We start from the raw sequence: 26,998 nt of genomic DNA, 5'->3' as shown, positions 1-26,998 counted from the left end.
TCTCTCATGCTTAATACCGTGGAGTTATCACTATCCTTCTTTTGCTCTGAAACAGCTTGAAAACTACAAAAGCAGTTACACCACTGTACAGAGAGTATAATTTTGTTTTTAATTCATAAGGATTCATATGCCTGAAAGAATATATGCCAACATGTGATTAACATTTTACAATAGGTTGCGAAGTTGTGTGTTTTTTTAATTTAAATACCTAATAATGTCACCTCAAACACTGGTTATGGCTGAAAGTAAGTCTGGAATTAAACAAAATTAATAATTAAAGATAAATATAATGTGGTTCTTGCTTTCTCTCCTTACTTATTTTTCCCAGTTTTTTTACAATAATACCTAGATGAAATCAATATATTATCACTTGTTTGTAAATGTTGTATTACCAAGCACAATTCAGGACATATCATGTTAGCATAATTTATGTTTTCAGTAAAGTGTTGATTGATTATATTTTACAATAAATTATGTCAATAATGCTGATTTCTCTTTCCTCATAGGAAGTTAAAAATAAATCTCATGAAATGGATATACATATTTAATGTTAAGTAATAATAGGAAATTTATATTGCATATATTACCATATCTCTTTATACCAACAATAAAATAAAGCATAAAATACAATGTTATGCTTACAGGAAGGGGTGACCCAATGCACCTTTCATCTTATTAGCAAGCTCTGCCAGTAAGTGTGCTAACAGTAATGGAGTGTTTCTATAAGCAGCTATTTTTTTTTCTGTAGATGATCTAAAGTTCAGATATAACTGTTGCTCTATCATTTTGTATCTGTTATGCATTTTCTTTCTTCCAGTTGAAAAATCACTCATTTTTCATTGATCATCCAGAGAATGCCCAGTTTCAGATTGTATAAATTCACTTAAATGGTTATGTTTATACACTAAAAATAAGAAAACAGCTCTAACCAATTCCTTTTGATATGTTGGTATTACTTGCAAGAGAAGTGACAGTAATTCAACTTAATACGTAACATGTACATAGAAAGATAAAAAACCAATTACTTAAATATTGGTTAAAATTTGTAAAAGTGAGTATAATCAAATATTTGAACATCAATAATATGAGGGTCTGTATGTTTGTAGTATCACTTTCCCAGTATAAAGAGATATAGATATAAGCATCTTTTGCATATATAGACATAGATATAGATATATAAATCTCTTTATATAGACATATAATACTTGGAATGGTGTGAGCCCTAGAAAGATTGAAATTAACTGGAATTTTCATCAGGAGTCACTGTCTCCTTTTCCTTCACTTTCTGCTAGTCTATGATGTCACTTCTCCTCATTTTCAACACCTGCCTCAAGAATGCCCACCTGATCTTTTGACTTCCTCCCTTGCAAAACTGTTTACAGACAGTCTATTGTCAAAGTAGTCCAGTTAACAAATTTATGGCCAGTAAGGCAATGGGCTACCTTTCCAAGGAATATTTAGATATTTAATTAGTGGTTTGAAAAAAAAAAAAAAAGGTTGCATCTGATTGATTGAACCATACGAAAATACTGTTTTGTACATCAAAAATGGGTGACTACAGGTGATTTCACATGGTTCAACCAACTCTAAGGATACATTTTAGACATTTATGACCACCTGGCTGGAGCCTCTGAAATTCAAGTCACCCCCTTAAAGTTTTACAGTATTGGATTGCTCAGTAGACAAATAAGGCATAGCATGAGCTAATGGGGTCAGTTCACAAGTTTGATGAACTTATCCAGAATCTGCTCTCAGGAAACAAAGAAACTATTTTAATTCTATCATACACTTATGTTTGTTGTTTATTAAATTTAAAATATATGGAAAGGGTGGACCAATATTTTTCCATTCATATGAAAATCTTACAGAATTTCTTACCTGCTTTGCACGTCTTTTCATCGTTTTTAATTTCAGGTTCTGCAGTAAAACATACACATACACACAAACAAGCGAAGGGGAAAAAATTTAAAATAATCAGTCCTATTAAGTAAACTGATAGGCAAGTTTAATAGATTTTTCTCCTGCCTTCTCAGTTTCACTTATAGTTACATACTTTCATAAATATATTTGTTGAACATGTATTCTTGGTAAATAATTAAGTAACAAGAAATGTACTTCAATTTTAGAAACCAGTTTGCTAAAAAAAAAAAGTTTCATACTAATCAAGTAATTTGACATCTTTTTTTAATAAAAGCTGATCTCTTATGATTCCCAAGAGTTCTCTACATATTGCAAATACAGAAATTAATAAAAACTGCCCAGAAAAAAAAGTGTGGTGATATTTCTTAATTTGACTAATTTAAACAATTTTCTGTTTTTTACTACCATACATTGAATTCATGGAGCACCACCTGGTGGCTAATTTAATAATTTCAAAGTGATATAATTACTGCTAGTGTTTCTGTTATGATTAATTTTATGAACCAAATTAAATTGGCTTAAATTCAGTATAACACTTAAATAAAGTATCTTTTATTTTAATGTACAAATTAAAGCTCTCATTATCTAGAAACACATTTCCTAGAACAATGACTTTTGCCCAGAAATTTTGCTTTTTAAATTAATATCAGCATAGGATGAACACAAAGTTTTATAAAATATCCAAGCAATATTTGTGACACCATCCTAATCATTGTGATAGTTGACTAAATTTTCATGTTCTCCAGTTTCCCTTCTTATTTAATCCATTTTGCCCAAGTTTTACAGTTCTCTCTTCTTGGCATAAATTCTTGTTTTAATTATGGAAAGGTTTTGGTATTCTACAGCTTTTTCACCCTTTAAACAGCAGAAAAACTGGCTTTATCACTGGAATATTTATTGAGTATAGTCCATGTATCAGGGATGATGCTCGGCAGCTTAATTCAGGTTTTTACCAATTGTTTTCTGGAGTTATAATTAAACAAACAAAAGAAACTCATTTGTTTAACTTCTGGATTTTATATATAATAGAGAGTTGCATAACCATTCACACCCTACTTACTATATACTTGAATGTGCATCCTATAAAGAGTGATTTCAGCACTATTCTTGCACTTCAGCAATCTCTGGCATCTATTCCTCCCTCAGCTGGAACAGTCACTTAACTGGGCAACAAATTCCCAGTTGTAATGTCTTCTATGTGCCTTAATGAGCATTAGGTAAAATTTTGTTATTCGAATTTGTAAATGGTTTGCATCCCCTCTTTTGATTTTAGGTTCCATGAGATCAAGAACTGTCTTGTTAACTGCTCAATCCCCAGCATTTGGTCCAACATCTGACACATGGTATGTGATTAAAAAATATTTTTGAAGGAATGAATGAGTGAGAGAGTGAAATGGTGAGTATAGAAGGACCAAATGCTCCCTCTTAAGCATCTATAATAGTGGAAGAACTTAGGATTCATTTTGTACTTCTAGAACTATAGGTAGAAATTCAATGTTGTCACATAGCTTTTGTATTTGTATTTTATCTTATAGACTTTTCTTCAATTAAGTTGTATCTTTGTGTGTCCTAACACACCAAATAAGACTTCATTAATAATTAATTCCTTCAATTCTTGGGTTGTCTACTACTACAGACTTTGACTCATCCAGTTTAAGCTAAAGCTAAATCATATACCCACTATAAAGCAATTCTCCCTTTTTGTGATAAATTTTGATGAGTTTTTGGCTTCATTGAAAAGGAAAAAAAAAAAAAAAACCTTTCTTCTTGAGTGCTTTATTATTTCTATGCTAAAGCCAGTGGTTTAGTTTGAACTTAGTAAAAATATAATCATGAGTGGATGTTTCCAAAGTGATATTATGGATCAAATACTGGTCAACTGTAGACCTTCAGTATGCTGTTATTCTGTGAAGGAGGTTCTGTTTTTATCCCCATTTTACAGTCGAGACAATTGAGGCTTAAACAGTTAAGTAATCTGTCGACACTCATGCAGCTGGTAAGTGACCGAACCACAGCCTGTCCCCTCATCAAGGGAGGTCCGGAGCAACTGACCCTGGTCTCCTTTTCAGTTCTCAGTTTCTGATGTCTGGCTGTTTTAAATATGCAATTTTTCAGAAGCCAGTTTCCGCAAGTCTGAATCTTTCCATCCCAGGTTGGGTTGTACTGGCATTTTGCTCAGGAAGTAGAGATGTCTATTTGAAGGAGCCTTTCTTCCCACTCTGCACATGTTTCCCAGCCTTGCCATACACATTGTCAACGTGAAATGGAACCTTAACCTCAATGATTGTCCAAAAGATCTTTTAAAACAAAAGTTGTGAATATTTTTATCAGCCCTGAGTACAGTACAACTGGAACCAACTTCTGTCTTGAATATAGAATCTTCTAAGTATTTTATAAACATGCTCCATCTAAAGGCATCTGACTGTGAGCCCTCTTACTATGATACAACTACTGGCTTTTAATGTTAGGAAAGCAATACCAACAAGACGACCTTACGGCAAGTTATGATTCTTACAGTGTGTGAAGAGTAGGCTTTGGGGCCAGATAATTTGGCTTTCAAGGCAAGCTCACTAAGTTTTGTAACCTTGGGCATTAAAACCTCAAGTCTTCATTTTGTTATCAATAAAATGGAGAAAATCATGCAAAATTAACGAGAATTGTAAGTGACATGTTAAAGAGTTCAGCTATTTTTTAAATTATGGTCATAAACTTAAATTGCATATTTTTCCAAGATTATTTTCTTTTTGTTCTTGCTGAATTGGGACTCCATCCTAGAATATGCAAAGCAGAAATCGATATGTGAGACATTATCGACAGATTTTCTAAGGTGAGCAGCTGTTATATTAGGCTACTTGGTCATAAAGAACTCATTTTATGGATAACATTCTAGCAAAGCTTAAGTCTTTAATTTTTTACTCATTTAAAGTTGCAGTTCCTAACTAGGGCTTGTTCCTGGTCATTAAATTTATTCAAAGGGCTGCATTGAGAACCCTTGGAGAACTTAGGACAGTGGTTAATGCTGGAGATTGGAACTTAGAAACTGGAGAGAGGCAACAGGAACTTTTATTTTTCACTCTGTATCCCTTCTTTACTGTTAAAATCTTTTTTTTTTTTTTTTCTAACCGTTGGCATATATCACTTGTATAATAATAAAATGTTATCTGTAAACACTTGCTGCCAGAGCCCTTCATTTTGGACTCCACAGATAAGCATTGCAGAAAAATGGAATCAAGAAATTCCCTGAGCTGAATTGTTGAGGCAGACAGCTTGCCATTTCATATGCAGCACTGACTTTTCCAGGCTGCTGATTTCATTTATGAAATGTAATTTTCTGATGGGCCTGGTGATGGGAGCTTCATTAATGATTTTTCAATGTCATCAACGCCGTTCTCAAATAAAATCAGAGAAGGGCAGGTGTGTAGACCAGATGTTTAGGAATCTCTGCCCTGTCTTTGTAAAGAGAGAAGATAGAAATCTACTGAACATATAAACCCCAAGAATCTGTATTCTATTCCGAATGCCTCCCATAACTGCTATTTTAAATACTTTGCAAAGTAGAAGCTGAGCACCATTGATTTTTGCTTTCCCGCTTTATTTTGTTGTCATTATCACATTTGCTTTCCAGCACATAGAATGAACTGGCATTTTATATATAAAAAATAACAGTAATAATTACCATCATATTTTTTATGTTTTATATTTGCTACATGGTAGTCACTCAGCTAAGTGTATGAAATGCATTATGCATTATCTATATTTTATTTATATAATATTAAATACTCATTTGCTCATGAGCTACCTAACCTCCAGTAGTATATAAACTTCATGAGTCCTGGTACTTTATTTTCTCTGTATGATAATGCCTGATCAGTGCTTGGCACATAGCAGGGCTCAATAAAGACTTGTTGAAAAAATGAATAAGTTATCTCTTTTAATCCTCACAACATTCCTATGTGGTAAGTAAAATTTTTAGATCCACTTTACAGATAACAAACTGAGGCAAAATAATTTAAGTGACCACTCCCTAGAAAGTGGTAAACCTGAGATATGAATACTGATATTTTTTTCCATCTCCAAAGCTTTAACCACTCTTAAACACAACGCTATAAACACTGCTGCTACAGCTAGAAGCTTTTGAGCAATTCATACCTAAAAACTATATAGCAAATCACATTCTACTTCTTATAGGTAGGTTATATTACCCAGGTTATATTACTTAGACTAACAGAATCATTATGATTGAGCATATACTATATAGCCACTGAGGTCTCTATTTTTTCAAGCCAGTCATTAAGTCATGAATCATATTAATTTGTTTCCTAAATTAAGCCAGTTAAGTTAAGTTAACAGACTTTACAACTGCTAGAAAATTGATAGCTACTTCACATACTTCTGGAGTAATATTCAATATTTAATAACTTAAGAAGACTTTACATCAAAAAAGCAAGTCATGCAATCAACTTTTGTAGAATACACAATGGTCCATTAGGAGTGTAATCCCTGGCAGATTCCATGTGAATTTTGGTGTGAGGGAGTTTGGAAAGCATCGTGGCTAAGAACTCCTGCCAACCTGGAGTCCCAAATCCAGCTCATGGGATCTGTATGACCTGAGCAAGTCATTTTCAGTGCTTAGGTTTTCACATAAATAAAAAAGGATTATTGTGGAAATTAAATTTAACACCATATGCAAAGAGTTTACAACAGTGACAGATACAAATCAAACACATCTTACATGTTAGACATTTTATTGATATTTTAAGTTATTTCTCCACATATATTTAGGGGGTAGTAGGCGTTCCTTTATTAATAAGGAAACTTGTAATCTTTTTCTATATACAAAACATTCTAATATCCATTATTACATTTAATCTTCACAATAACTGAGTTAGAAGTGTTCTCATTTTACAGATGAAAATACTGTGACCCAAGGGGGTATCACTGCCCCAATATCATTCAACCAGTAACAAGGCAAAAGAGGTAACACTAAAAACAGATCTTTCTTTAAATCTGGTGCTTTTCACATAATCTTATCACAGTCTACTTGAATTATTCAAATTAGGCTTATCACAAAATGTCAGAATTGACAGGGAGATTAAAGATCCAAGGCTAGGCTCTAATTTTATATGTGGTGGAAATGGGCCTTGATTTGCCCCAGCTAGTATATAAGGTGCATATATATTTTTTAATGCAGTTTTATTAAGATATATTCACATACTATACAGTCATTCATGGTGTACAATCAGCTGTTCACAGCACCATCATAAGTTGTGCATTCATCACCCCAATCTATTTTTGAACATTTTCCTTACACCAGAAAGAATCAGAATAAGAATAAAAAATAAAAGAAGAAAAAGAACACCCAAATCATCTCCCCCATCCCACCCTATTTTTCATTTAGTTTTTGGCCCCATTTTTCTACTCTTCCATCCATACACTGGATAAAGGGAGTGTGATCCACAAGCTTTTCACAATCACACTGTCACCCCTTGTAATCTACATCGTTATACAATCGTCTTCAAGAGTCCAGGCTACTGGATTGCAGTTTGATAGTTTGAATACATCTGCATATCATCTTCAGATTGTAGTGTTTAATTTGTGCCAGTCAGTTAAAAAATATGCAGAGAGGCTATGTGAATTACCTGGTTTATAGCTGGTTATTTCAAAGCTGAAGCCCGTGTCCCAAGTTAATGAGCACAGTGCTTCTTCCATAACACATACGTGCACACAGACATCATTACACACTCACACACACACATACCTTTTCCTCTCCCAACTCTTATCCCCATTAGGTCAATAAGAAAAAGCAATTATGCTTTAAAAGCTTCTGTGAGTATGGACTGAAAATGGTTCTAGTTCATAATACAAGTGCTTAATGTATGACTCAAATGTTTTATGCAAAAGTCCTGATTCTGCAATCCTGCCTTGGCAAGATTCCCTTAGGAGTTTGATGCTCACAAGAAAAAGGAAACTTTGCTGAGTGGACACTAAAAACACAAAATGGGCCAGAGGGCATTCTCTCTTGACAGCACAGAATAAATGCATATGTTTTTCTTGCCTCATTCTGTCTCATCATTTCATTTTCATGATCCTTTGTCTTTCATAAATCCTAAATACAATGTACTGCATTTCTGACAGTATCTACTCTTTCTGTTATGCCCACCAATGTGTGCCTCTTCATTCCTTCTTTCCCTAAAGCTCCCTAACATGAAGAGTATGCATTAAAACAAGAAACAGTGGAGGAGGAGACAAATACTGTAGGTCAGGTAAAGAATAGTCAGTGAGAACAGTGCCCTGTGATATTATTTAAACATGATAGGATAGCTGGTTGGATATATTTCAGGTAATGAGCCAGTTGACTCTAAACTATTCAGTGGGTTCAGAGAGTTGTGCAAAAATTACTTGCCATGGTAAATAGGCAGACATTCTTTGTTTTTTCCCATAACAAGAGATGCACACTCTTTGACTAGATTCATATTTGCAGGCAATACTAAGTAGCTAATCCAACATATAATTTTTGGATAATTGTTTAATATTTTTGCAGCAATTTATTCATTACTAGTATAGTAGTCATAATATTTTCTCCTTAAAATATCTCAAAGCAGAATTAACTATGTAAACAAGTAATTAAATAAGAAACAGGGCACAAAAAACAGAAAACAATTGCACAAAATTAAAATGCTAATATTGCCTATTAAATCAAGGTATTCTAGATCAAAAATTAGATTCTTAAAGCAATAACAGAACAAGTCCTAATATTTCCTAAAGGGGGACACTACCATAAACAAAGATGATATGTGCTAATTACAACATTATTTAAAAAACATTAAATTCAGAATGATTGAATCAAATAATAGTTTGAGTTTGCTTACTAGAATTATCAGTTACAGAAGAATGCAGTATCAGTTTAAACAGAATTAGAACACAAAATAACATGAAATCTGGAACTTGGAATAAATCTTGATCTTTTTTATTTTAATCATTGTTATGAGGATATTTATGGACACTGTAGATGTAGCAGGTGCAGGAAATTTTCTTGTGTTTAAACTGACACATTTACATTTTCTGAAAGGTGCTCTTTGGGATAAATATTTGAGATCAACTGTCTTTGCTTTTCTCTCATAAAAGCAAACTGAGTAATACCACTCCTTCAGCCAACCATTGACCTTTCCTTGCCATGTTTGTATCTGGATAAATCAGTATTTAAACAGTGATTATAGAATATCCTAAAAGTAACTCAACTCAACATGTTGGAAACCAAACGGTTTCTATTGCAACTACTCACTTCTGCCATCGTGGTGCAAAAACTGTTACAGACGCTATGTAAACGAATAAGCATGGCTGTGTTCCAATAAAATGTTATTTATGGATCCTGAAATTGAACTTCATAAATATTTTAAGTGTCTCAAAATAGCATTCATCTTTTGATTTTGTCAAATCACTTAAAAATGTATAAAAATGTATAAACTATTTTGAGCTCACCAGCTGGATTTGGCCGACAAGTCAGAGTTTGTCTACTCCTGGCCTACAAGGTTTTGCTTGCCTCTTATCTTTATCTTGTACCATCTCCCTAGCCCTTTCTGCCCCTTTGAAACACTGCCCTATTTCAGAAGGAATTTGAATGTGTTGAACCATGCTATTTTCTCCATGCTCCTCCCACCCACCCCTCTTCCCCAATTTCTTTGCAGGTTAAGATTCCTACTTATCCTTCAGAACTCAGAACAAATGTCATTCCTTAGGAAGGCTTTTCTTGATTGCCCAGCCTCAGTCTGAGCCTTCTACACATACACTCCTAGTACTTTGTTCCTTTCTGTCAGAGCATTTCTCTCAGTTTTAAAGGTATTCATTTATTGTGTGAGTTTTTCCTAATATTCATCACCTTCTTTTAGATTTCTATGAGAGCTAAAAACCAATTTTGTCTTTTCATTGAATTTCCTTTGTACTATCATGAAAAAAAATCTAAGATATATTCCTGAGTGGAGAAAAAAGTTACAGAACATGGTTGATGGTGCTCAAAGGAGACTTTAGCTTGAACATAATGCCCATGTATTTTAAAAAGAGACTGCATTCATTCATTGCCTGCTGTGGCTGAGAATGTAAATTGCTTCACTAGCACATACTGCAATCCAGCCTTCCCTTTCTACTCTGTATTGTAGAGGCAGATAAATGAAATACGAGGATTCCCAGGATCTCTTGTGACACAGTTATGGCCAGTAAGATGTGGGCAGAAGTCCCTGTCCTTCCTTCATAAAGGCTTGTGAGAAGGTTTTGGGTGTCTGCCTCATCCTGGCTAGAACACAGGCACAATATCCAGAAGTTCAACAGTCAACCTGCCACCAGTGGGACCAAAGCCATAAGCCAAGGACAGTGGAGTGGGAAGGGAGGAGGCACCTGGGTTCCTGATGTCCTTGAGCCCTAGTCTACCTCCCCTGGGGCACCTTGTTGACTGAAACAACCCCTTATTGGTGAAAATCACTCTTGTCAGATTTTCTAGTCCCCAAAGGGGAAAACACACCACACATCAGATTCACCTATATGACTAAAAATTCATTTTACAAAAAGAAAGTAGATATAGAGGCACTAAGGAGAAAACGGGCCTCGTTACCTTATATAATGAGACTGCTTGTGCCTTCCCTAAAAGAGCTAGAGCCAGCACCTTAAGACATCCTCAAATTGTAGGGTTGTTTTTGCATACTAACTAGTTGACTGTTCTTTGCTTATGTACATACCAGGAAACACTATAAACCATCGTTTGTACACATTGTTCTTTCTTTCAAAAAAAATTGGGTCCTGAGACACTAAAAGCCATGACATATTTTTTTCTCTTTTACATCCCAATGTATCTCCTTTCAGTATGAGATGCACATTCTTTGGTTCTAGTTACTTTTTTCTATATTCTTAAAGCACTGAGTACAAAATTCTTAATTTATTCATCCCTTTTGATTTTAATTTTTTATTTTTATGTCTCTCTCTAAGCTATTTCTATAATTGGAGACCTGCATTTTTGGAATTTAAAGCACCAAGCACAGAATTTAGCAAAATGAAACCAGAAACAAAACGCTTCTAGGGATTCAAGAAATGTTTTCAGATATATTTTGAAGAGTCCTTAGTTGAGTTAAAGAACCAGAGAAAAAGGCAGGTGAGACGAAGTTTTCTGAAAGAGTCCTCCCAGCATTCTATTCCATTCCAAGAAGTGATTAAAAAAAAAATGTGTCAGTAAAAAAATAAATGTTCAAAGTCTTACTTGGGAAATTATCCTGGGATCATTTCCTTAAGCTTATTTATTTTTTGCAATATTAATTTGAAAAAGCTACTGACAAAATTTACTAGAACAGTTAACAAAGTTAAAACTGCTAAACTTGTACATAGTAAACACCAATTAAAGAAATGGTAATAAATGTGAATATCGCATATATAGGCTTGGAAAATGCATCAAGGTTTTCTTGTTTCTATAGTTTCCTCTACGATTAAATAAACTTGTTGTGGAGTAAAATTATTTACAGATTTCCTTTTTTTTTTCTTGCTGTTCACTATTTACTTATCAAAATGTTCTTGATATTTGTTAAAGAAAACTTACTTAGATGAATGTACATGATAAAATATGAACCTTTGACAGTTTAAGCTTTCTAAATCCTATAACTCTAACCTTATTTATTATACTTAAAATGTCATTATGTTTCAATCTGCATAGGTAAGTTTATTTAATATGTTCTATACATTTCTTCCAGAAGAGAATGATTATAGAGAAAGGAGGGCAACAGTATGAACTCAACTTAATTTTATAGGCCAGAATCTGGAACTAAATAGCTGAATCACTTGATTTTATGAGTGTGATGTGACATTTGAACAGTTTTTATAACTCAAAAAGATTTTGCTTTTTCACATCAAATTCAATGACTAATACCGATCTTTAGATGTCACATGAAGCTTCCTTCCAAATGTTACAAGGCAAAAGTCATTGAAAGCTATAACTTGTCATGCAAATATACAATTAATGGTTATTAATTCTTAATCTAAAAAATAAGTGTAAAAATAAAGAAAACCAGTGTTTTCAGCTGTTCTTTTGATGGTCAATTTAATGATGTGTTGGAAGCTCAAGTGAAAGAGATGGATGAACATCCTAAAATTTTCTGACTATGCCTGATAAAACCAAGGTAGTGTTTGCTGTTTTATTCTGCTATGTTTAGATCAAACATATGTAATAAATCTTAGCTGGACACAAAATCAGAGTACAGAAAGATTGGGAAACTAATCGCTGATGTCTGCTGACTACATATTTGATTTGGAGTATCCTTTCCCAAAAGGCTAATCCAGATTTAACACAATTGTTATATATCAGTTCCTTCATTAAGCTGTGCATGAACAAAATTAGATTTGCACAAAATCTCCCATTACTTGCTGGTCATTCCTTGTCACTACTAAGCTGTCATAAAGAAAGCATTAACATGCCTTTATGAGAATCTGCTTTATTTCATCAAAGAGTCTTAGATGCTAGGAAAAATATTTTTTATCAAATGTGATATATGGAAATATGGACAATCACTTTGCACTTGATGGAAAAAGTACAACAGGAGAAATTGAAAGGGTTGGAGAAGAATCAGAAAGCTAAAAACCTAGAAGCACTAATGAGCATATAGGAAAAAAATAACAAACTTTACTTGTTCACTCATTCCACAAGCACTTAATTAGTGTATATTTTCATCTAAAATAACCAAAACAAAAATCATTTTGTTTGAAAGTCTCCTTAATTTTGTAAAGTCTCATTTAAAATGGGAACAGCATTACCTGGAATACCTAAGTCATGAGGATCAAAATCAATTGAAATAAAGAATAATTAGCAATGGTAATGTGAGTTATTATTGTCACCACTAACAGTATAACTCAGTTTTTATTTTTGTTAATTCTAGCAGCAAGTTCTTTACTGGTATTTACCTTGAGGGTTTTTGTAAGTAAAAGTGCAGTATACTCTTCTTTACATTCATTCTTATTGAAACTGGTTCTTAAAATATTGAAGTAATTTTGAATTGTATTCCTTTTAAAATAGTATCAAGCCCATGATACTGAATTCTGACTGCAATCATTATTCTTTAAAGGTTATTCAAAAGTACTTTACATATATCCTCCTAATATTAATATAAGGCTTATATAAATGCCATGTTTAAAAAAAAAACAACATATTTCAGATAGATTCCAGCTATTGTTTCTCTCTTGTCCATTTGATTTGTATTGTATGATGGAAAAAAATTTCTTTGGCCAGAATTTAATTTGACAAAGCAATACTCATTACATAAAATCACTTATACTTTTACTGTTCATAAATATATTTGGTTTTTCAATTAGCCATTTTGTAAATACATATAAATTTATAAACTTGAAATTATAGTTGTTTGTTTTACTTTTTATTAATTTGTAGATGTTTCAGAAATAATCTGGCTATTTATCTTTTGTCATCATATGCATAGAGAATATATTTCTCCAGTAAGTGGCCTGTGGTTCCCATTTGGATTTGTTCCCTTTGTATCTTAAGAACTGCTACCCTAACCAAAAGTTAGAAATATATATATTTGCCCCTATTTTCCTGATTGTTTGAAGTTGTCTTTGCCATAAACTCTGGGATATTTCTTCATTTCTGGGCAAATGCATGAAAGCAATCTAATCTTTATTTTCTACAGAGAAGACTGGAATGGTTTTTCCATTTGTTTTCCCAATAATAGCAATGATACATCTGTCAGATAATAAATTTTCTTATGCAGGGATCCATTTCTAGGATCACTGTTCTGCTACCTCAGTGTATTTTCCTATACCTGACCTAATTACATAATGTTGTTTTTTTTTTAATTTTTTTTTTGGAGAAGTTGTGGGTTTACAGAACAATCATGCATAAAATACAGGATTCCTACACATTGCCCCACCACCAACACCTACATTGGTGTGGGACATTTGTTACAATTGATGGTAACACATTTTTATAATTGTACTATAAATTAAACTCCATGGTTTCACTTCGGGTTCCCTGTTTGCGTAGCGTAGTTCTGTGGATTTTTTTATTGTTATTCTGTAACCATATATATAATCTAACAATTCTCCTTTTAATAGTATTCAGATTTATATTTCAGTGCTGTTACTGGCACTCACAGTGTTGTACTTCCGTTACCACAATCCATTACCTAAACATTTCCATCATTCCAGATAGGAACCTTGTAATTTTGAGTCTTAACTTCCCATTCCTTATCCTCACCCCACCCGGTGACATCCTGTGTTCTAGATTCTGACATGATGAGTTTGCTTGTTCTAACTGTTTCAAACCAGTGAGACCATGCCCAGCCTGTTCACCTCTACAGTTTTCTACACTCCTTTTGTTGTCCCAAACTGCTTTTGCCTGGCAGGTGAATTCTGGAAGGGCGGCACGATGGAGAGACCTTTCCCAAGTGAGTCTTTCTCAGCCAAAATAGGGCCAAAGCCCAGGAAGAGAGCCCACACCGACCCCAAAATGCCCTGCAGAGGGGATCAGGAAAGGTGCCAAGATCTTCTCCAACAGCTCTTCCCAGGCTGAGATTTCCTGAGCCCTGCCAGCAAATTCAGGCCTTCAGCTAACTATAACTTGCAGCCCTGAAGAAGCACGGAGTCTTTAAGTCACCGCTACCACCACCCCTTTCCAGGGTGGGTTAAAACAGAAAGCTGAGACGTCAGCGACCTGAATTCACAAATCAAAAGCCATGAGCAGTGATCAGCTGTGCCCACCCCTTTACTTGGGGAAGATTTTTATGTCCCTTTTTGTCATGAGCAGCTGGTCCGGGGCTGGACTTCACAGTGGCCCGCCATGGGAGTAGGGGAGTGGACACTGGTTGCTGCCTCGCAGAGAGCAATTTACTGATCTTTATGATCTTTACTGAGCAATTATTCTGCTCTTCCCTAATGATGTACAGTGATCTTCTGATCTCCATTGTTTCAAAATAATTGTTTCCGACACTTCCTGCCTGTTTGTTGTTTTGGTGGGAGGACTGAGTCCTGGAGCTCCCTACTCTCTGATATTTCCACAACCCTCTGAAGTGTTTTAATTAAAGTAATTCTATGATAAATAATTATATCTGATTAAGCAAATCCCCACCTTATTCTTCTTCAAATTTTTTTTTTTTTTTTTTTTTTTTTTTACTTTTTAATCTTTGGCCTTTACATTTCAAAATAAATTTTTGTATCAATTTACCACGTACTACTTCAAAAATGTTGACTTTTCAACTGGAATCTATTTATTAACCTAAAGGGAAGTGCTATCTTCTAGATATGGAAAGGAAATGGCTTTTCACTTGCCCAGATCTTCTTTTATGTGTTTCAAAAATATTTCATAATTTTATACCTGAAAGTCTTGCACATCTTTAGTTAAATGTATTCTTCAGTTAAATGAATTCTTTGTTTCTGTTAAAAATAGGGTCATTTGTCTAATATATTTTCTATTTAGTCATTGTTGGTGTTCAGAAACTTTACTAATTTTTGTAGATGGATCTTGTATCTAAAAGTCTTGCTAAATTGTCTCATTCATAAAATTTTGTTTGTAGATAAACTTGCGATTGCTATAGAGACAATACAACTGCAAATACAACAGCTTTGACTTGGCCTCTTCAATTCTATACATTTTCCCTTGGATACAATGTTGAAAAGTATGAACCACATTTTTCTTGTGTTCCTGATTTTATAGCAATTTTTCACCACATTTTTCTTGTGTTCCTGATTTTATAGCAATGTTCATAATGTTAGAACTGTGTTTTCAGCTTAAGAAATTCCTTTATTATCTTGTTTGCTATGAAATGCATAATGAATGAATGCTGGATTTTATTGAATGCTTTTTTCTTTATTTATTGAGATGGCTTAAATTTTTCTTGTAACCTATTATTGAGGTGGATATCCCTGATAGATTTTGTGAAGTTAATAATCCTTGCATTTCTGGGATCAATGCTTTATGGAGAGCTGGATCCACTAGTATTTTATTTAGAATTTTTTAATTTTTCTTAAAGTATCTTTTACTTTATCCAGATTGGATTATCATCATACAAAGATTTAAGTAAATTTCCTGTTTGTTTTGTTATCTGAAGTCATTTGCCTCAGATACAATTATTTGTTATTGGCAGTTTGGGAATAAATATCTGTGAAAGGACCTTATGACACTTTGGGAGACAAAGTATTTGACTTTGGATTAAAGTTTGATAATGATTATTAATCCATTCAAATTTTCTATGTTATGAGTAAATTTGGGTCCTTAGAAATTTATTTTAGAAATTGCCTATTCCATCTAAATTGTAACATTTTGGCATGAAGTTGGCTACAACATTAACCTATGATTTAACATCTGTAACATTCTCATGCCCTTTTACATCCTAATATTTATCTGTGTTCTCTCTCTTTTCTCTTTCTCTTTCTGTACTCTCTCTCCATCCCTTTCTCCTTCTTTTCTCCTTCTCTTTTTCTCCCCTTCTGCGGTCAATCTTGCCAGAAGTTTGTACATTTCATTAATCTTTCAAAAAACAAACAATCAGTAGTATTGGCAAGCTTACATACAATTTTCTTATCAAGGTTGTTAAAATCTATCAACATTATTGAGATTTTTGTCAATTCCTCCACAAAATTCCTGTTCTAATTTTATTTTATTTCAAGGCATACTTATACACAAGCACATAATATTATATAAATGCATACTTGTTATCATGTCATGCATATCTGTTTTATGTTGTTGTTTTGTTTAGTCATAATGTTTTATTTTCCTTTAATGTTTGGATCCCTCTCCTCCCTTGTCACCCCTCCCATAAACCATTTTACCAACCTGGTCTGTATTATTCCATATTTTCTTCATGCTCTTGGAACCATCTTCAAACTTATATACATATTGTGGCAGAAAGCACCAACTGCCCCCCAAAATCCATTGTTTTTCAGGATAAGGGTGGAAGTCAAGTCTTCCCGAGTGGCACGGGGAATGGGAGTGCTGTATGCTGCTGTTACACATTCTCCTCACGACCCTGCCTCAGAACGACCACATAACCACAACCAACGCCAACACCCAATCTAGGTGCCTATCTTAGAATTACTTTTTTTTTCACATGACTTGACAATTTGGTTTGCAATTTGTGATTGTTGCTGTTTTCTGTCTATTTGCTTTTTATTTTCTTTCTTTTTTTGTCCTTTGGATTGTGCTTGTGTGGTTCTTTCCCTTTAGTCCAGTTTTTACTTGGATCACTCGAGATGCCTGCTCAGGGGTATCCCTGAATCAGCCACCCATCCAGCAGCAGGTGACTGACCTTAGGGCCTGGATAAGAGACTGAGTCTATTTCCTCCTTTCATATAAACTGTAGACCCCGAGAACTGTTAGCAGCAACTTTTTTTTGGCCTCTTTTCTTGAATGAGGGCCCCCTTTCGGCCCCTGGTTAAATGCAGTGATACTTGCTTCAAACCCGTCCTTATGGCAATGCACTTTGCTGTTTTCACCCTACAGTAGCACAGTTTCCGGTCAGCTCTGCTGCTTTAGAAACCAGAGCACAGCACTCACAGACACACTCTGGCTCACTGCTTTGTATTTCTTCTCTGTTTTTTATCCATCTACTTTTCCCCCTTGATTTATATGTGGGTATGTATTTTTAATTTATTTATATTTTAGCTATCATTCTAAGGATTTGGAGCCAAGAAGAGACATCAGAGCTTGAACTTTTGGTGCCATTTCCCCCGGAAGTCCACTGTGGAATTTTAAATGAGAGATTTCTTATCTCCAGCACATAACTACTGAATCAGAATCTGGGGGCAAGGGATCCTGACCAAATATTTTATTTTAACTCAATAGGAGATTGTGGTGGATACCCAGATTTAAGTGCTTAACTTAAAATATGTCTTCAGCTTTATTCTGAAGAATATCATAGTTATTTAAATCCTGTAAGATTAATACAAAATAGATCAAGTCCTCACTCAAGCATGGTAATAGTTTTATTATGTCTACACTCTTGCAGTAGAAATTCAATTAAGCCTTTGAAGAAGCTCTCTATTTGCTAAAAGAAATGTAGAACTGTTTGTTACAGATTTGCATGAGTCAAAAGCCTAACAAACTTTCTCTTAAAATTGACTTCTTGTTAGCAAGGAATTATTTGAAACATGACTGTTCTGATTTGCATGAGATAGCACTCATCAGCTCTCACAGGGACAGTGAAAGTCACTTTGCCTGTTATGATTACACTTTTCTGAAGAAAAATATGTCAAAGTGCTGACATTCACATTCAGCAACACAGACCTGAATTTTTGTTGTTAGTTTGAAAGAAAAATGAAGAAGAAATCCAATGCACAACATTTCAAAGCACCATTAATAGTCTTGCACATTACTAAGAGAGATCATTGTCCCTTTAAATAGGAAAATTTTAAAAAATATTATGACTAGTGAAATATCCTGATGCAATCAATATTTGAAGCCTCAATTTCTAAAACTATAATAGAATAGGGTTTAAAATAATAATTTTGGTAATTACATTTCACTGAAATCTTTTTATACAAACACTTAGCAATGCAGATCATTACAAATTAGGAAGAAAACAGTGTGAAAATATTAACAGTCAATGTTAATGAAATGAGGATTTAACTAAAGTAATGCATATTCACCAAGAGAATATATGTTTCCCTCACCATCACCACTACTATCTGACCAGGAGCTGACTGGTGCTACACTGACCATCTGGTGTGTGATGGTGGAAAGGGAATGCATGGAAGGGTAGAAGAAAATAGTGGAGCTTCTTGATTAGACATTTCCAGTGATGGAAGACTAAAATAAACACGAAGTGTTTTAGTGGAAACTTGAACTATTTATCATTCATGTATGTATTCCACATGTGTTTCTTCTGGGGGGAAAACATTTTTATGAACAGATATTCCTTAATTAAAATGTGGAAATGTATAATATTCCTGTCTCATCTTCAATTTTTGATATTTCTCATTTACATTGGCAAGGAATTAAAACATCATTCTGTGATTAAATCACTTAATGCACTGAATCGTTTCAGATTAGATTGTTGGCCAAACATCCCAAGTAAATCAACAATCAGATCATTTTAAAGAAATCTAGCATGTACTTAAAATACATTAGCATTTAAGTAAATTCAGGAGAGCCCATTAGTTTTCACAATTTATTCAATCTTTGAATGATAAAAGGTAGCAAGATTTATCTGCTTTTCATACATTTATTGTATCATGCTCTAATTCTTCTGCAAAGCAAAATGTCCCAATTTATATATTTTGCCAAATTAAGATAAAATTGGATATGTCACCAAAGGTATTCGGTATCTAACTGCTCTCATAGGGAATAATTATGATAAAGTTTTAAGCATGATAATAAATTTCTAAAATGAAAAATAAATGTTTTAATAGATTTTGACCCCATGTTGCTTTAAATATTTTTTAATCAAGAATATATAAGGGCTTAGAAAAAAGAAGAAAAACATGTTGTGTCCTTATGTTTCATAAAACAATTTTGTTTACTTTAAAGTTACTTGCAAAGTCAGAAAAATATGACTTAAGGGTAGTTTTTGTACATTGCTACACTGACTAATGGGGTTCTCCATGCATCCTTCATTTCTCTGACTGATTCTTCTGGCAATGCTCTCCTCCCACTGTTTTCCCATCTCTCTGCCAACTCCAACTTATGCTTATACAAGTTCACCAGCAGTCTTTTTCTTTTTAATGAAAAAGGCGAACAGATTGGGATTTTTTTAACCCATTAAATCCCCCTGCATTGCTCAATTGTTCATCCAAGTCTCTTCCAGGTAAATGAAGAAACAGGCTCTATTTCTAACATTCAGTATAGCAAGCATATTTCATGGTTTCTATGGTATTAATGATTCACTGCTATGGATACAATGACAAATTTATAAAGCTAATTTTGAAAATTAGAAATATTAGACAATGGTGACACAATGCCACACCCACAGAATTACTTGGCTTATTTAGAAATGAAATGTGATACATCAGAACTTAGCATAATTACTTATGTTTCAGGGAACACAACTTGATGCATTGCATATCAGAATTCACATTACTCCAAGCCTTTTATAATGGAAAAGCCAGAAGTACAACAAGGCACATCAGAAAGAACAGTGCTTCTTTCAGATACGAGTTCTAATGGTGACTCTGCCACAAACAATAATTTTGAAAAGTTTCTTGATTTTTCAGTTTGTATTCATCTACAAAATGAAGGGATTGAACTATAGTTTATCTCTAAATTCCCTCTGACTGTAAAATTTGCTTAGGATTCTACTATATCTGAACTCACAGAATAGCAAGCTAGCACTGAGGAATTCCTATCACTGAGGAATTCATTTCATTTATCTTAAATCTGTGATTTCCCTGGCTATTCCTAAGATTCTCTCTGTGAAAGTTATAAAATATAGATTCCCTCATTCTGCTATCAGAACAGAATATGTATTTCTAAAAGCTTTTCTCAGTATTTCTGACACAGCTACTGTTTCCTTTGTTGTTTCATAGTACACTTTAGAATTTGATGATGGGAAATAATTCTTTTTTCACTGCTGAAAAACATATCAGAGCCTATGAAAGCTGTAGTTTCAAGAGCCTGAGAAAGAAATGATACATTACTTTGCTGCAAATAACTGAATATGCAATAGGTAGGTCAATGCAGTTCCACATTTCGTTTTACAATATTACCTTTCTGCTTTAGGGAAGCTGGGACCTTCACTTCTTTCCCCTTGATTGGCTCTGGAAAGAAACATTGAGCATATATTTGAAGCCAAGATAAAAAGAATTGAGAACAGGTATATAATGGAGTCAGTAAGCTATCATTAGGATGAACTTGGGAGGAAATGGCATGATGCTTTATTTCAAAAATGATTTTAAGTATATAGAGACAAAGAAACAACAGTTTAGAATTCAAAAACCCATCCCTGATCATTTTTATTTAGCGTAAATCTAAATTGTTGAAAAAGTTATGATCTGTTTGTCCATTTAAGAGGATGGGCATTTGGATTGATGGGAATTTATTTTATCTCTAATCTAAATATATATATGATTTCAGCATCTGGAAGTCTCCCCCCAAACAGTTATAATCAGCACTAACTCTATTTCCAGTGACATTTATTCAAAAACTAAGCAATCAAATGCAAAGCCCTGCATAACCATGCTAAATGAGATGTTTTAGTCATCTGATTTAAGTCAAACAAATTTCAAGAACAAGACTAAAATAAAATAAAATTTGAGACAATTTCATCTACGAACTCCCAAAATTTAACAAATGTCCCTAGTTAAAGTGAAATAAAACTTCATTTCTTCTATCTGCTTCAGTACAGATGTGATTCTGATCCTATGGGCTCCAGACAAGTATATGCACAGTGACTTGGACATCATCATCTGTCCTCAACAGGCAGCCTATTAAAAAATAAAAGTTTCTTGTCTCCTCTGCAATATTAGAACTCAGTATCCATTTCACTGATGAAAATCAGTTTTCATGCAGTGGGAAAGGAAGGAAAGAAAGTGATCTCTCCTTCTCATCTGTTTTTTCTATTCCCAACTTACTGTACTGAATGGAAATATGGAGAACATGACAGTGGCACTTGTACATGAAGATGCCACTTTAGTGCCATACTTAGAATTAAGTGAGTCTAGGTGGTTCTAGATTTGTTAAGAATGGATTTAGGGGTTCTATTAAAATGGAGTTTCTACTTCAATCCTTCCTCGTGGTAGATAACTACAGCCTTAGACATCCATATGCAGGCAGATTTTCTTTTTAAAAATGGGCTTGGTGGCAAAGAAATGTCAGCATTGTTATTTATAGTGTTAAATATAAATAGGACAGTTTTTTTTTCTAAATTCAGCATGCAAAAATGAAATCATGAGCCATAGATTGAACATAAACACTGGGAAGCTTCATTAGCTTTTTTCAAGCTAATGGGGGTCATTTACTGCCTCAGCATTTTTTGGCTCAACCAAAAGAATCAATGTGCTGTGAAATGAGGAGTGGTGGTGGGGACGGATTCCCAGTGGGTTGGGAGAGTGCAATGCCTGGAGTCTCAGAACTCAAGATTCAGCATGTTGACTTAAATATGTCTGTGTGAGATCAAAAGTACTCACAAAATATAAGACCTAGCTGCACCCAGCACTACTTTCATTTTTGTGGAGAAGCAAAGGAAGGGGTGAAATTACACTTTTATGGGGAATTTAAAAGCCATATACTCATCACCTTAAACTTTGGAGAAGTTCCCAGAAAAAACAAGTGATTCTTATTGGCAAGTTTTATTTTGTTTTATTTACAGGTTTGCTAATGGAAACATGCCTTTCACTCCCAGGTTGGCTCATCTCTTGTACCACAGCTCATTTCCTACAGCTCATTTCCTCTAAATGTCCTTTTAGATCTCAAGAGGTTTGGCCTGATAGACAAAGTCTGCAGGTCAGTCTGGCTAGTTCCAACCCAAGGAAGTGATTGGGGTAATAAATCTGACAAAATAATAGAACCAGTGTGATATGAAAATCCTGCACATCTATTGTAGGAAGGAGGCACTATTATATCAGTGATTTGGGTCAGCTTTTAAGACCCTCTTCCATTCTTCTGTCTTGTTTGTCAGGAGCATAATATAGGGGCTCACTTTTTACAAATAGAGTAGGTTCTTTGCGTTTGTCTAAGGGAGTCTACAGGTAGGCTATGACTCTTGATTATGAGGGTCTAGAAAATTTTTACTGGTGCTGGCATATAAACCAGAAATCTGTCAAAATAATCTGGGCAAGGGGGCTGTGATAGAGGAAAATTTCACAAAAGAACAGATAAATGGTCTCAGGTTTTCCATTCCCCTTACGATGCCTACAGAGACAAAGACAGGAACGACCTGGGATGATGTCCAGATGAAGTATAGCATCGCTGGGAACCAGTTCCAGAGTCCTCAGACTACCTACTCATCTTTAGCTATAATGTTGTTTCGATGAGTGGGAAGGCCAAGGAAGAGTATGTTGAAGACAAATAGAATTTAGGGAACCATCAATTTCCTAGTCCTGAGTATCAGGACATGGAGCTAGTTAGATGGCTTATCAGGATATGGAGCAAGTGAAGCCCTGTTGAAAATTCTCTGGCATTAGATCCAAGCATACACAGGTCTGGGTCACTAGACAGCAATTCTAAGGGCCCACCATACTGCTCCAGTAACAGAGGAACCCAAAGGTGCTAATACTGCATTCTCAGAGAAACAGAAATTAATCTCTTTGTTGCAGTGTTTGGGTTTAGTTTGAAGTTCCTTGGTCTCCATGGGTATAACTTCCACACTCATATAGGTCAGACCGTCTGTTCAAAGCAAGTGGCAATGAAATAGAGATGAGTCTACAAAGAATAGAAACCAGTTACAGGGGTGAAGATTAGGGTATTCTGGTTCCTGGGTGGTTGTGCTGGTTTGGATGTATTATGGCCCCCAAAATGCCATGTTCTTTAATGCAATCTTGTGGATGCAGAAGTATTTACTCTTGATTAGGTTAGAACCTTTGGATTATGTTGTTTCCATGGAGATGTGACCCACCCAACTGTAGGTGATACCTCTGATTACATTATATCCATGGAGGTATGGCCCCACCCATTCAGCATGGGGCTTAATTAAATTATTGGAGTACTTTAAAAAGAGCCACACAGGCCCAGACACTTGCTGCAGCTGAGAGACACATTTTGAAAACAGCCTTTGAAAGCTGATGCTGACATTTTGGAGAATGCCATCTTGAAACACAACCTGGGAGCAAGAAGACACCAGCCACATGCCTTCCCAGCTAACAGAGGCTTTCCGGATGCCAATGGCCTTTCTTTAGTGAAGGTACCCTATTGGTGATGTCTTACCTTGGACACTTTATGGCCTTAAGGCTGTAAGTTTGTAAGCAAATAAACCCCCTTTATAAAAGCCAATCCATTGCTGGTATTCTGCAAAATGGCAGCATTAGCAAACCGGAACAGTGGTCGAGACCAGAGCAGTGCTACTCCCCTTCGGGTGAATTACAGGGCTTACGTGAATCCTTTAGTCCAGGCAGGTCAGCAGCTGAACCAGCAGCAAAAGTAACCAAGACTTGTCTTTTCTCTGTTCTGTTTTGGAACAATCATGCTTAAGGCTCTCTGTATCTCTTTAAATTAGTTGCAAACTTACTGATGTTTCTCCAAATGCCTAATTTACTCATGGTTATTGCTTATCAACAGGTAAATGTGGCCCCAAATGATTTCTCTGCAATAAAGCTGTTTTTAGAATTGTACCAAATTGCTTCAGCATGGGTTTGGATGTGTGCATGCAGGTGGAATCTGTGAAAGACCAATAAATGAAGGCAATTCTTAGATGCTTGATAGAAATAACTTGTAAAACACAATGACTCTAAAAAATATGTGCCTTGTAAGCAACTGAAATTGCTGCATTCAGGTTCTGCCACTGCATGGCAGCAGGCTCCAAAGAGACTCCAGAAACAGTAACAATGCAGAAGCTTTAAAAAGTCTCTCAAATCTTCTAGGTAGTAATTTAATTTTTTCACTTTGATTTTTAGTAATGATTAGTTATATTCATACAACAAAGAGCATAACAGAGTTCTTATAAAACATTATTCCATATATATAACAGAGATATTTTTGGCATTAAGGCAGCTTGAAAAAAAAAAAAGAGGTACATTTTAAATTGTCCTAAATCATTAACCATATACAATAGACTTTATATACATGATATTCTAATGATTGTAGTGATATCTTGAAAACAGATGAAAGTTCTACATTGAGAGAAAAGTGGACACTGGGAAACTGCCTGCAACTGTACATTAATAACAATAACAACTCTAGTAGAAATTATAGGAGCCTACTTGGTCAGTGGTCAGTGTGGATTTAAATCCTCCAGGTAACCCTTTCCAGGACGGATTATCACAACTACCCTTTCCAACTAGTTTAGGCTTCAGCACAAGCAAAGTCTTTTAAGTCTTCATTGGTTGAAGGGTAGCTTTGGAGGTGAGCCCCGCTATTTCTTTTAGCTGCTTTTAGAGTAAGCAATAATATATGGTACAAATAGTGCTGTGATATTAAGTGCTACAGTACTTATTGTTCATTAACAAAATATATTATTGGAAGGAGTGGAGGTTTATATTTAGCAAATTGTGAATTTCACAGAATATACATAAGGGGATTTTCACGGTAGTTTGTTTCAAAGACTCATTTGATTTGCATATAATCAAGGACACTGTTTATGTTAAATGTTAGATAAAATGGAAACGATTCCTTTCCAAAGTACAGATAATCACTGGGGAAATATAGATAATCCTCTGTGGGAATTAAGTGGAGCCACCCCATTAGCAAAAAGACCCAAACTCTTTTTCCATATCTCATATCCAATGCATCTAGGTCAAAAATATTTTCCAAACTTAAGTGATGAGCTCTACCCTCACAAGGGCTTTGAAGAACACAAATACAGAACCCTATTCTAAGGAGCAAGCAGTGTCAATGTTAAAATGGGAAAAAAAAAAAAAAAAACAAAAAAAAACGGACCTTAAAGTCAAACAGATTTGGCTTTGAATTTTACCTTCACCCCTTAGCAATTGTTACTCTGGTAACTTAGATTATCTAAATCTCAGCTTCATCACTTATAATTGTGTTAGCAAATGCCATGTGCTGAGACAAAATATATAAAATCCATATCAGTGAGCCTGGCAAAGAGCAGATGCCCTGCTCCTGGACTTCTCCCAAATCATTGCCCGCACCTTTGCCTGGCTAGCTCCTTATACTTCTTGCTTGAATTTTTAACTTCTAAAAGAAAGCCTTCCCTGACATCTCAGACTTGATTAGATTTTTCTATTATACCCTCTCATAGTGCCCTATGTATCTCCTCTATGGTTCTAATAATTTTACTTAATTATGTAACTAACACTGTAAATTCCATGAGGGCATAGACCATGTCCTTCTCATATTCCTGGTTTCTAGTGAGTAGCTGTACTGAAGAATACATATTAGGTGCGCAATAATTACTGAAGGTGATACTTATCAGTCCACATAAAATTAAGGTGATTAACACCACGACTTGGTGCTTCGCATTCTTTTATTTTTGATAGATGGCATTTCAATTGATTAATAAAAGGTAACAACATATACACATATATGTATTATATATATAAATTCTGCAGAGTGTATTATCAATGTTATAAGTGTATGAATTCAGAAGAGAGGGGATTCAGTGAAGGCTGAAGTAGATAGAAAAACATTAATCGTTTATGGGATGTTATTTTTAGAAGGGTGATTGGGATTTGGAAAGACAAAAAGGAAAGGACAGAGACCATTGAGGAGGCTGAAGTCATAAAACTGAAAAAGAAGGCGATAGTTTCCACAGCAATAAGGAACCTGGCCTGACAAAGACAAACAGAACATGCCTAAGAGTACTTGAAAATAATGGGGTTCAGAACTCCAATTCCCCAGCCCCCTCCTCACTACCAGCTTCACCATCTTTATTTCTCTAACGATTAGCAAATGTTTGGAAGGTAATATGCACTAAATATTTATCTATAAGTGGATCAAAGGAAGGGCGCCTGAGGCATGGAAGAAAGTCCTTTATAATATTCCTTCTCTTCTATAACAATTTCTTTTAAATTCTTTAAAGAAAATACTTTTTCTTTTCTTTCATTTTATTCCCTGACATTGTAATCAAAGCAATTTTTTGTCATAGTGAACAAGATGAAAATCTTTAATGGACAGGAAAATAAATGTGTTCTTAAAAATATGATGCAATCTGTGTAAATTCGACCCACAAATTATTCAAGAGAGACTCCTCTAATGTACCATGCACTCAGATACATTTAAGTGCATAAATTTTTGCTGACAAATTTCTAATAGTATGTTAAATTGACCATATTACCTTTATCCTTTGGAACTGAAGAAGTCTTCCCAGAGTTTTCTTTTCTAATTTCTGCAAGAGAAATTATGGGGAGGAAAGGTTATGAGAAATAACAGAGAACAAAGTGTGAGTATCTTTGTGTTTTTTTTGTTTTTTTTTTTTCTATTTTACTGAGGCTTAAAGGAAAAGAGGGGTATTGAGTTTGTATTCAAAGTACAGTTGTCTACTGGGATCACTTGCATGGA

At 34.6% G+C, this 26,998-nt stretch overlaps 1 protein-coding gene across 1 annotated transcript in view; it reads right to left on the bottom strand.

Annotated features, from left to right (window-relative positions):
* The window catches only part of LOC119540500 (triadin-like), a 151,290-nt gene that overhangs the window by 74,426 nt on the left and 49,866 nt on the right, over positions 1–26,998 (bottom strand). The window contains exons 7-9 of the mRNA XM_037844621.1: positions 26,775–26,825; positions 20,596–20,646; positions 1,879–1,917 (exon numbers count right to left, since the gene is read on the bottom strand). Coding sequence (XP_037700549.1) covers positions 1,879–1,917; positions 20,596–20,646; positions 26,775–26,825 — 141 coding nt within the window. The remainder of the gene's footprint in view (positions 1–1,878; positions 1,918–20,595; positions 20,647–26,774; positions 26,826–26,998) is intronic.

This window comes from Choloepus didactylus, chromosome 7 (assembly GCF_015220235.1).
Source record: "Choloepus didactylus isolate mChoDid1 chromosome 7, mChoDid1.pri, whole genome shotgun sequence".
NCBI lineage: Eukaryota > Metazoa > Chordata > Mammalia > Pilosa > Megalonychidae > Choloepus > Choloepus didactylus.
The sequence above is the reverse complement of the archived record's forward strand: the minus strand, read 5'-3'. Positions and strand labels throughout refer to the sequence as shown.